The sequence below is a fragment of the Salmo trutta genome, chromosome 37 (assembly GCF_901001165.1).
Source record: "Salmo trutta chromosome 37, fSalTru1.1, whole genome shotgun sequence".
Classification (NCBI taxonomy): Eukaryota; Metazoa; Chordata; class Actinopteri; order Salmoniformes; family Salmonidae; genus Salmo; species Salmo trutta.
In genome coordinates, this window is record NC_042993.1 from 5,388,679 (window position 1) to 5,400,895 (window position 12,217).

Here is a 12,217-nt window from a genome sequence, read left to right on the forward strand (position 1 = left end):
GGCCTGGCCTAAACCCTACCAGCCTGTGTTTGCTGCCCTACAGACACCTGTCTGAGATTACAACAATTACAACTATACCAGGCCTGGCCTAAACCCTACCAGCCTGTGTTTGCTGCCCTACAGACACCTGTCTGAGATTACAACAATTACAACTATACCAGGCCTGGCCTAAACCCTACCAGCCTGAGTTTGCTGCCCTACAGACACCTAGCTGAGATAAATAGATAAATAGCCTCATTGTCAAAATCCCAAAGTATCCCTTTAACCCCAAAGAAAGAACACACAGGAGCTGTCTGAAGAAACAAGTTTCCCTTTTGTCAACATCCACAAGGTCAGTTAGGAGTAACCACATTGAAGTTGGACTGTGTTGTTCCTACCTTTGTGTTGCCTCTGGTGTCTTGGGAACCTGCTATGACGGGCTCATTAGTAGATAACAAACTGTTGGCTGGAGAGATTGAGAGAGAAGTGGAAAGGGCAGGAGTGAGTTCCAGGTTTCTTATTAGAATATGCCTTTAGATCACAGTTGAAGTTCAACAATCATTTTAATATACAGTATAGCTTTTTCTTTTACCAAGTTGTTCTTTGTTTTATATATATTTTTGTTATGTTACAGGTTGTTCTGAAATGGATTAAATGTTTTTATATATTTGATATAATATATATATATATATATATATATATATATATATATATATATAATATAAAATAAATATTTAAAAACCGCAGTTTAGGCCTCCCGAGTGGCGCAGCAATCTAAGTCACTGCATTGTGGTGCTAGAGGCATCACTACAGACCCGGGTTCGATCCCAGGCTGTATCACAACCGCCCGTGATCGTGAGTCCCATAGGGCAGCGCACAATTGGCTCAGTGTTGTCCGGGTTAGGGGAGGATTTGGCGGGTGGGCTTTACTTGGCTCATCGTGCTCTAGCGACTCCTTGTGGCGGGCCGGGCTCCTGCAGGCTGACTGAGGTCGTCAGTTGAACGGTGTTTCCTCCGACACATTGGTGCGGCTGGCTTCTGGGCTATGCAGGAGGGTATTAAGAAGCTCGGTTTGGCGGGTCATGTTTTGGAGGACATATGACTTGACCTTTGTCCCCCGAGCCCGTTGGGGAGTTGTAGCGATGAGACGATCGGAAAAGGTGGTAGAAATAGGCTCAGGGTTGACTGCTATATTTAGTCATGTTTTGGCAGTGGCAGTGCATCAGCTGGGAATAGCATTGTATTAACAGAGAATGACACTGCAGCTTGGCAACGTGCTGTTATCAGCTGGGGTGGGGTTGAGGTGAGGTCAGAGTCCAAACCATCTCACTTCCTCCGTCTCAATAGTCTTTCCTGGATCCCTCATCTCCTCTCCTGTCGTCTCTCCGATTTCTCAAAACCTCAGAGGGAAACCTTACAAACATGCTTCCTCTCCTCGAATCCTTTCCTGGATTTCCTCTGGCGTTTTGAGAAAGCCATGAGGTGAGGAAGGGTTGAGAGGACACAAGGAAACTAGGAATCAAGGAAACAGTATTGAGACAGAGCCAATGTGTCAGTGTACCTGATAACAACAACTTGCTAAAGGTCTCTGAGGTCATCAGGCAGGGCTGTGTGATGTGTACAGTAGGTGGCTCTCTGATAACTCAGTTATTTCAAATATCCGTCTGTCTGCCCTGCCCCAGCTGTCTAGCAGTCAGTACATACATACAGTACATGGCTGCACTCAGATATGCCCCAGCTGTCTAGCAGTCAGTACATACATACAGTACATGGCTGCACTCAGATATGCCCCAGCTGTCTAGCAGTCAGTACATACATACAGTACATGGCTGCACTCAGATATGCCCCAGCTGTCTAGCAGTCAGTACATACATACAGTACATGGCTGCACTCAGATATGCCCCAGCTGTCTAGCAGTCAGTACATACATACAGTACATGGCTGCACTCAAATATGGTCCAGCTGTTAACTGTTTCTCCCCTCTGTTCTCTCTCTACAGCTGTGAACTGTTTCTCCTCTCTGTTCTCTCTCTACAGCTGTTAACTGTGTTTCTCCTCTCTGTTGTCTCTCTACAGCTGTTAACTGTGTTTCTCCTCTCTGTTCTCTCTCTACAGCTGTGAACTGTTTCTCCTCTCTGTTCTCTCTCTACAGCTGTTAACTGTGTTTCTCCTCTCTGTTGTCTCTCTACAGCTGTTAACTGTGTTTCTCCTCTCTGTTCTCTCTCTACAGCTGTTAACTGTGTTTCTCCTCTCTGTTGTCTCTCTACAGCTGTTAACTGTGTTTCTCCTCTCTGTTGTCTCTCTGCAGCTGTTAACTGTGTTTCTCCTCTCTGTTGTCTCTCTACAGCTGTTAACTGTGTTTCTCCTCTCTGTTGTCTCTCTACAGCTGTTAACTGTTTCTCCTCTCTGTTCTCTCTCTACAGCTGTTAACTGTGTTTCTCCTCTCTGTTGTCTCTCTACAGCTGTTAACTGTGTTTCTCCTCGCTGTTCTCTCTCTACAGCTGTGAACTGTGTTTCTCCTCTCTGTTGTCTCTCTACAGCTGTTAACTGTTTCTCCTCTCTGTTGTCTCTCTACAGCTGTTAACTGTTTCTCCTCTCTGTTCTCTCTCTACAGCTGTTAACTGTGTTTCTCCTCTCTGTTGTCTCTCTACAGCTGTTAACTGTTTCTCCTCTCTGTTGTCTCTCTACAGCTGTTAACTGTGTTTCTCCTCTCTGTTGTCTCTCTACAGCTGTTAACTGTGTTTCTCCTCTCTGTTGTCTCTCTACAGCTGTGAACTGTGTTTCTCCTCTCTGTTCTCTCTCTACAGCTGTTAACTGTGTTTCTCCTCTCTGTTGTCTCTACAGCTGTTAACTGTGTTTCTCCTCTCTGTTGTCTCTCTATGGCTGTTAACTGTGTTTCTCCTCTGTTGTCTCTCTACAGCTGTTAACTGTGTTTCTCCTCTCTGTTGTCTCTCTACAGCTGTTAACTGTTTCTCCTCTCTCCCCTCTGTTCTCTCTCTGCAGCTGTTAACTGTGTTTCTCCTCTCTGTTGTCTCTCTACAGCTGTTAACTGTGTTTCTCCTCTCTGTTGTCTCTCTACAGCTGTTAACTGTTTCTCCTCTCTGTTCTCTCTCTACAGCTGTTAACTGTGTTTCTCCTCTCTGTCTCTCTACAGCTGTTAACTGTGTTTCTCCTCTCTGTTCTCTCTCTACAGCTGTTAACTGTGTTTCTCCTCTCTGTTCTCTCTCTACAGCTGTTAACTGTTTCTCCTCTCTGTTGTCTCTCTACAGCTGTTAACTGTGTTTCTCCTCTCTGTTGTCTCTACAGCTGTTAACTGTGTTTCTCCTCTCTGTTCTCTCTACAGCTGTTAACTGTGTTTCTCCTCTCTGTTCTCTCTCTACAGCTGTTAACTGTTTCTCCTCTCTGTTGTCTCTCTACAGCTGTTAACTGTGTTTCTCCTCTCTGTTGTCTCTACAGCTGTTAACTGTGTTTCTCCTCTCTGTTGTCTCTACAGCTGTTAACTGTGTTTCTCCTCTCTGTTGTCTCTCCAGCTGTTAACTGTGTTTCTCCTCTCTGTTGTCTCTCTACAGCTGTTAACTGTGTTTCTCCTCTCTGTTGTCTCTACAGCTGTTAACTGTGTTTCTCCTCTGTTGTCTCTACAGTTCTATGTGCTGAAAGAGTGGGCCAGATGACTAAGACGTACAGTGACATAGATGCTGTTACTCGTCTGCTTGAAGAGGTAAGAGAACCTGGTCTATCACTTGGAGCACATTCATTTACAATGCTGTCTGTTTGGATAGTCACATCTGCTGTTCAGACATCTCTCTGCCCTGCCAAGTTAACCACATCTTAGAACAAGTCAAACATTGTCATACAGTAGCAACTGTTTCCCTTTGACCTGATTCCTAGATCATGATGCTCGGCCCCTCTAACCGGCCCCTCTAACCGGCCCCTCTAACCGGCCCCTCTAACCGGCCCCTCTAACCAGCCCCTCTACCGGCCCCTCTAACCGGCCCCTCTAACCGGCCCCTCTAACCGGCCCCTCTAACCGGCCCCTCTAACCAGCCCTTCTAACCAACCCCTCTAACCAACCCCTCTAACCAGACCCTCTAACCAGCCCCTCTAACCAGCCCCTCTAACCGACCCCTCTAACCGGCCCCTCTAACCAGCCCCTCTAACCAGCCCCTCTAACCAGCCCCTCTGTCTCCCCTGCAGAAAGAGCGGGACTTGGAGCTCGCCGCCCGCATCGGCCAGTCACTGCTGAAGAAGAACAAAACCCTCAGTGAGAGAAATGAATTCCTGGAGGAGCAAGTGGAGCACATTCGAGAGGAGGTGTGTGTGGAGTGTGTATGTGTGCTCTTTTCTCTCTCAGGACCAGGAAAAGATGTGGCATAATGTTGATATTTTATCTCTTTCCTCTCCCTCTCTTTCTTTTCTCTCCCTCTCTGTCCCCCTCTGACCCCCTCCCTCATCTATCTCCCTTCTCACCCTCTCTGTCCCCCTCTCTCATCTTTCTCCCTTCTCACCCTCTGTTCCTCTTTCTCCCTCTCTCATCTCTCTCCCTTCTCACCCTCTGTCCCTCTCTCTCCCTTCTCACCCTCTGTCCCTCTCTCTCCCTTCTCACCCTCTGTCTCCCTCCCTCCCTCTCCCTCTCTCATCTCTCTGCCTTTTCACCCTCTGTCTCCCCCATCTCTCTCCCTTCTCATCCTCTCTGTCCCTCTCTCTCCCTCTGCAGGTTTCTCAGCTGCGCCATGATCTGTCTATGAAAGATGAGCTTCTCCAGTTCTACACTAGTGCAGCAGAGGAGAGTGAAGGAGATTCGTCCACCTGTACCCCGTGAGTCTGCTATCTGTCATCCCGACCTACGCTCTTCCTCTCCCACTTCACCTGGTGTGATAGAAAGTCATAGCCTGTGAGATTAGCCTGGTTCCGAGAACTGTTTGTGGTTTATAGCCAACTCCTATGGTTGTTGTTATGCTAAAGGCTAGAACCGGACCTGTTCCCCTCCACTCATCACATCCACCTTTTCCTCTTAAAGCAAAACACCTTCATTTTGCCGTTGTCAGTAAACTCCCACTATGCCACTATGGTCTGTTGTTCAGGTTACTCAGCAGAGAACATTTAGCTAGAGGAGGTGACTGCTGTATGTGGTCCTGGGGGTTAGTCCCTACTGTAAGGTCTCTCTGCTCTTGTTCCTCCCAATTCTACTCTTCTTTTACAATGATATAACCTTTCAACTTAAAGGGCCAATACAGGTGTTTTTATTTTCGATATTATATCATATCTGGGTAACAATTGACTACCTTACTGTGATTTTGTTTTCAATTAAAATGGTCAAAAGAAACAAAAATAGCTACTTTGCAAAGAACAATTTCTCAAGCAAGAATTTAGCTAGGACTGTCTGGGAGTGGTCTGAGTGGGGAGGGGGGACTTACAACTAGCTGTTATTGGCAGAGAGGTTTGGAACTCTCATATTGTTCTATTAACAAATGTAAAACTTCAACCCACCAAAACAGGCTGACATTTCATGTAGTCTTCTCAAACAGCTCTTACACTAAAAAGGCATTATCATCATTTTCACAATGTCACAGTATTATTCCAACCTCATAATGTGGAAATGTGTATAAAACACAGAAAATCTAGTTTTTGACCGCACTGGGCCTTTAAGCTCTTATTTCACTGGTCCCACAAGTCCATCCAAAGGGTAGGTACTTTATATGTTTTGTGGCTCCTGTAGTACAAACTCAAAAAAGTTCTGGGACACTGTAAAGTCCATGGAGAATAAGAGCACCTCCTCCCAGCTGCCCACTGCACTGAGGCTAGGAAACACTGTCACTACCGATAAATCCACAATAATTGAGAATTTCAATGAGCATTTTTTGACGGCTGGCCATGCTTTCCACCTGGCTACCCCTACCTCGGTCAACAGCCCTGCACTCCCCACAGCAACTCGCCCAAACCTCCCCCACTTCTCCTTCACCCAAATCCAAATAGCTGATGTTCTGAAAGAGCTGCAAAATCTGGACCCTTACAAATCAGCCGGGCTAGAAAATCTGGACCCTCTCTTTCTAAAATGATCTGCCGAAATTGTTGCAACCCCTATTACTAGCCTGTTCAACCTCTCTTTCATATCGTCTGAGATTCCCAAAGATTGGAAAGCTGCCGCGGTCATCCCCCTCTTCAAAGGGGGAGACACTCTGGACCCAAACTGCTACAGACCTATATCTATTCTACCCTGCCTTTTTAAGGTCTTTGAAAGCCAAGTCAACAAACAGATTACCGACCATTTCGAATCTCACCGTACTTTCTCTGCTGTGCAATCTGGTTTCAGAGCTGGTCATGGGTGCACCTCAGCCACGCTCAAGGTCCTAAACAATATCATAACCGCCATCGATAAGAGACATTAGTGCGCAGCCGTATTCATCGACCTGGCTAAGGCTTTCGACTCTGTCAATCACCACATTCTTATTGGCAGACTCAACCGCCTTGGTTTCTCAAATGATTGCCTCGCGTGGTTCACCAACTACTTCTCCGATAGAGTTCAGCATGTCAAATCTGAGGGCCTGTTGTCCGGACCTCTGGCAGTCTCTATGGGGGTGCCACAGGGTTCAATTTTTGGGCCGACTCTCTTCTCTGTATACATCAATGATGTTGCTCTTGCTGCTGTTGATTCTCTGATCCACCTCTACGCAGACGACACCATTCTGTATACCTCTGGCCCTTCGTTGGACACTGTGTTAACTAACCTCCAGATGAGCTTCAATGCCATACAACTCTCCTTCCGTGGCCTCCAACTGCTCTTAAATACAAGTAAAACTAAATGCATGATCTTCAACCGTTCGCTGCCCGCACCTGCCCGCCCGTCCAGCATCACTACTCTGGACGGTTCTGACTTAGAATATGTGGACAACTACAAATAACTAGGTGTCTGGTTAGACTGTAAAATCTCCTTCCAGACTCACATTAAACATCTCCAATCCAAAATTAAATCTAGAATCGGCTTCCTATTTCGCAACAAAGCATCCTTCACTCATGCTACCAAACATACCCTCGTAAAACTGACCATCCTACCGATCCTCGACTTCGGTGATGTCATTTACAAAATAGCCTCCAACACTCTACTCAACAAATTGGATGCAGTCTATCACAGTTCCATCCGTTTTGTCACCTAAGCCCCATATACTACCCACCACTGCGACCTGTATGCTCTTGTTGGCTGGCCCTCGCTTCATACTCGTCGCCAAATCCACTGGCTCCAGGTCATCTACAAGTCTCTGCTAGGTAAAGCCCCGCCTTATCTCAGCTCACTGGTCACCATAGCAGCATCCACCCATAGCACGCGCTCCAGCAGGTATATCTCACTGGTCACCCCCAAAGCCAATTCTTCCTTTGGCTGCCTCTCCTTCCAGTTCTCTGCTGCCAATGACTGGAACGAACTGCCAAACCTCTGAAGCTGGAGACTCTTACCTCCCTCACCAGCTTTAAGCACCAGCTGTCAGAGCAGCTCACAGATCCCTGCACCTGTACATAGCCCTTCTGTAAATAGCCCATCTGTAAATAGCCCATCCAACCAACTACCTACCTCATCCCTATATTTTTTTATATATTTTTTTCTGCTCTTTTGCACAACAGTATTTCTACTTGCACATCTATCACTCCAGTGTAAATTGCTAAATTGTAATTACTTCGCCTCTATGGCCTATTTATTGCCTTACCTCCTTACTTCATTTGCACACACTGTACACAGATTTTCTATTGTGTTATTGACTGTAAGTTTGTTTATCCCATGTGTTGTTATTTTTGTCGCACTGCTTTGCTTTATCTTGGCCAGGTCGCAGTTGTAAATGAGAACTTGTTCTCAACTAGCCTACCTGGTTAAATAAAGGTGAAATAAAATAAATAATAATTCTTTGGTGGATATGATTCCCTGTTTTTACAAATGTAGGGCTCTGTCCCAAATGACAACCTAGTCCCTATGTAGTCCACTACCTTTGACCAGGACCCATAGGGCCCATAGGTCTCTGGTCAAACGTAGTGCACTACCTGTTGAACTACGGCCCCTGGTGGTCAAAAGTAGTCTCTTGCCACTTACCGACCGGTCGCTGTGTCTCGTCCACACAGCATCCGCCACAATGACTCCACACTGTTGGTGCCAAGTTACTTCCCCCTGGACTCACTGCAGAAGAAACTCAAAGACTTGGAGGCAGAGAACATCTCTCTTAGATCAGAGGTAAAGTCATGTAGCTAACTAACCCTGTGTGTAGTTCTGTGGCGGTGTCCTGCTGACCATACTGTGAAGGAGAGGTCATCAGATATTAATGTCATTGCTTTGGGGACCGATCATGGCTCTGCACCCTGGGGTTAAGATCACAGTCTGGGGGTTTATTTTACAGAGTTCAGTTAACACTGTACATTGACAAACATTGACTAAACCTTAGACAGTGAAGAGATGGCAACTGGGTAATACTTTGTTACAGTCAGATAATAATATGGAATTTAACAAAACGACATAACATAATGAAATACTTATTACCTGGTCACATGGGAGTTCATTGTAATAAATACCATAATGTTAGCAAGAGTGAGCTAATTTGATTGAATAACTTCAGATGCTTACCAGAAAGATTCAGTAGAGTATTTTCATAGTAAACCGGAGGTACCAGTGGTAATAGGACTGGAATAAGTACTGCTGCCAATACTTTACACCCAGCTCTCCTGCTGTGTGATGATGATGATGATGATGATGCGTGGCTGCATCCTGTCATCCCCCACCAGGCCAGTCACCTGGAGACGGAGACAGAGGAGTACGAGGAGAAGGAGCAGCAGCTGGTCAACGACGTCGTCAAAGAGCTGAGTGAGTAACACACACACACACACACACACACACACACACACACACACACACACACGGCTCATGTCTCACCTCCCCTGTCCCCTGGGCTCCCTGAGAGAAAGCAAAACAGGGCTGTGTTTCATTCCAATAAGGATGTTCCCTCTGCCCTTGTTCACTCCCCTTCACACATCTGATAGGACTGGATGTGTGAAAGCCATATGGAGAGAACTAGGTGGAGATATTGCTAACACCTAGCTAGGCAGTTAGCATCATGTATCACTGGAGCTACATTTAAGTGTTGCTATGGAGGAGGTCTAGGAGAGGTCAACAACACTGGTTCATGGTGGATACTCATTGCTCATGTCATTTCTTTCGCCCCGTTGCGTGTGCCCACTAGGAGATGCCAACCACCAGATGTCCACCCTGGCGGAGGAGCTGGCGAGGAAGACGGACGACGCGTCTCGCCAGCAGGAGGAGATCACACACCTCCTGTCCCAGATCGTAGACCTGCAGAAGAAGTCCAAGTCTGTGAGTGGCCAGGCCAGTAATGACCCAGACTGCCTGCCACGGTCCAGGCCAATGGACACGTTCCAGGTCGCCTTTCTTACAGTCCCGCTCTGCAGATGTTTCTGATATCACAACGCCTGGAGAAGTAGAACCATATTCATAATATAGACATCTTCAGAGATGCACAGCTGCAAAGACGCCGACCTGCAACACAACTAGTCTTATAGCTGTTATCAGTGTGACTATGATGATGTGTGTGAGCTTATAGCCCTAAGGGACTAACAGTCATGTCTGTTCCGCAGTATGCAGTGGAAAACCAAGAGCTCACCCAGCATCTAGGAGCTGCCAAAGATGCCCAGCGCCAGCTCACTGCTGAGGTACAGTAAGGCCTCATTAATCAATTACCAAGTGGACAATAAGCACTGCCTAACGAGACCCAATTACCACGCTAGGGATGTTTTCCATTACTGTAGGGGTGTCAAACTCATTCCATGGAGGGCCTAGTGTCTGCTGGTTTTTGGTGTTTTCTTTCAATGAAGACCTAGACAACATTAATTAATCAATCAAGTAAAAGGGAGGAGTGAAAACATGCAGACACTCGGCCCTCCATGGAATGAGTCTAGTGGAAGTTAGGTTATATAATTCAATAGTTTTCTGATAATCTCTTGCGCTCTCTCTCTCTCTCTCTCCTCTCTCCTCTCTCCTCTCTCCTCTCTCTCTCGTCTCTCTCTCGTCTCTCTCTCTCTCGTCTCTCCCCTCCTCTAGCTGAGGGAGTTGGAGGATAAGTATGCAGAGTGTATGGAGATGCTCCATGAGGCCCAGGAAGAGCTGAAGAACCTCCGGAATAAATCACTACCTCTCAGTACACCCCGACGCTTCCACTCCCTGGGCCTGTTCCCTATGGTGAGAGACACATACACGGGTCAGAGTAATAAAACACTGCCCCTCAGTACACCTCAACACTTCCTGTTCCCTATGGACAGACTAGAGGGAGGGAGAGGGAGAGATGGAGCTAGAGGAAGGGAGCTAGAGGAAGGGAGCAAGATGGAGAGGGGGAGGGAGCAAGAGGGAGAGAGGGAGGGAACAAGAGGGAGGGAGCAAGACGGAGAGAGGGAGGGAGAGGGAGGGAGAGAGAGAGAGAGGAGGGAGCATGAGAGGGGAGGGAGGGAGCATGAGAGGGGAGGGAGGTAGCATGAGAGGGGAGGAAGGGAGCATGAGAGGGGATGGAGGGAGGGAGGGAAGAAAAGATTGAAGGAGAGCTAGAGGGAAGAAAAGATTGAAGGAAAGCGGAGGGGAGAGAGGGCTATAACTGGTATAGAGGTGAAATGGATTTCCTTCACCAGGTTTTGTTTTCAACCCCCTTCCTCAGGTGTCATATGTTAACAACATAGTTTATGCCGAGGGGGTGAGTGGAGAACTTGTCTATTGCATCTCTGACTGCTTGATGTGTTGCCACTCACCACCAGTGAAGAGCAGGGAGGTAACCCTAATGCCCTGGCCCCAGGCCCAGCCCCGGCCACGTCCTAACTCCCCGGCCACGTCCTAACTCCCCGGCCACGTCCTAACTCCCAGGCCCCAGGCCCAGCCCTGACCACGTCCTAACTCCCCAGCCCCAGAACTGTGATGTAATTGTAACGTAAAGCCAGTCACAGAGAGAGGTAGACACCTTATCTGTGTTAGCGTCTAGCTGTAGTGAATGTGGTCTGTGGGGAGAAGGAGATGGCTGGTATTGACCCTGTAGAGAGAAGTAATGCTTTGAGGTGTTTCCAGTAGGATTAACAGGCTGGGGTTGGTTCCCATAGTAACCCTGTTATGTCCGTGTGATGGATCCTGTCTTGTTTTGTTTGTTTTTTGGGGCCCAGAAGATTCTCTAACAAATTAACCCAATTCAGTCACATAGTCTCTCTAGAACATGGGTCTCCAACTCTGATCCTGGAGAGATACCCTCCTGTAGGTTTTCACTCCAACCCTGTTCCTGGAGAGCTACCCTCCTGTAGGTTTTCACTCCAACCCTGTTCCTGGAGAGATACCCTCCTGTAGGTTTTGGTGTCTCTCCAGGAACAGGTTTGGAGTGATAACCTACAGGAAGGTATCTCTCCAGGAACAGGCTTGGAGTGATAACCTACAGGATGAGGTCTCTCCAGGAACAGGTTTGGAGTGATAACCTACAGGAAGGTATCTCTCCAGGAACAGGTTTGGAGTGATAACCTACAGGAAGGTGTCTCTCCAGGAACAGGTTTGGAGTGATAACCTACAGGAAGGTGTCTCTCCAGGAACAGGCTTGGAGTGATAACCTACAGGATGAGGTCTCTCCAGGAACAGGGTTGGAGTGATAACCTACAGGAAGGTATCTCTCCAGGAACAGGTTTGGAGTGATAACCTACAGGAAGGTGTCTCTCCAGGAACAGGGTTGGAGTGATAACCTACAGGATGAGGTCTCTCCAGGAACAGGTTTAGAGTGATAACCTACAGGATGAGGTCTCTCCAGGAACAGGGTTGGAGTGATAACCTACAGGAAGGTATCTTTCCAGGAACAGGGTTGGAGTGATAACCTACAGGAAGGTGTCTCTCCAGGAACAGGGTTGGAGTGATAACCTACAGGAAGGTGTCTTTCCAGGAACAGGGTTGGAGTGATAACCTACAGGATGAGGTCTCTCCAGGAACAGGGTTGGAGTGATAACCTACAGGAAGGTATCTCTCCAGGAACAGGTTTAGAGTGATAACCTACTGGAAGGTGTCTCTCCAGGAACAGGTTTGGCGTGATAACCTACAGGGTGAGGTCTCTCCAGGAACAGGGTTGGAGTGATAACCTACAGGGTGAGGTCTCTCCAGGAACAGGTTTGGAGTGATAACCTACAGGGTGAGGTCTCTCCAGGAACAGGTTTGGAGTGATAACCTACAGAAAGGTGTCTCTCCAGGA

At 47.4% G+C, this 12,217-nt stretch overlaps 1 protein-coding gene across 6 annotated transcripts in view; it reads left to right on the forward strand.

Annotated features, from left to right (window-relative positions):
- Positions 1 to 12,217, forward strand: part of LOC115177146 (trafficking kinesin-binding protein 1) — a 65,797-nt gene that overhangs the window by 38,937 nt on the left and 14,643 nt on the right. For all 6 annotated transcript variants that reach the window (XM_029737697.1, XM_029737694.1, XM_029737693.1 and 3 more), the window contains 8 exons: positions 3,620 to 3,696; positions 4,173 to 4,289; positions 4,693 to 4,793; positions 8,079 to 8,187; positions 8,733 to 8,811; positions 9,188 to 9,318; positions 9,600 to 9,674; positions 10,063 to 10,200. In XM_029737697.1, the coding sequence (XP_029593557.1) occupies positions 3,646 to 3,696; positions 4,173 to 4,289; positions 4,693 to 4,793; positions 8,079 to 8,187; positions 8,733 to 8,811; positions 9,188 to 9,318; positions 9,600 to 9,674; positions 10,063 to 10,200 (801 nt within the window). In that variant the 5' untranslated portion in view covers positions 3,620 to 3,645. The remainder of the gene's footprint in view (positions 1 to 3,619; positions 3,697 to 4,172; positions 4,290 to 4,692; positions 4,794 to 8,078; positions 8,188 to 8,732; positions 8,812 to 9,187; positions 9,319 to 9,599; positions 9,675 to 10,062; positions 10,201 to 12,217) is intronic.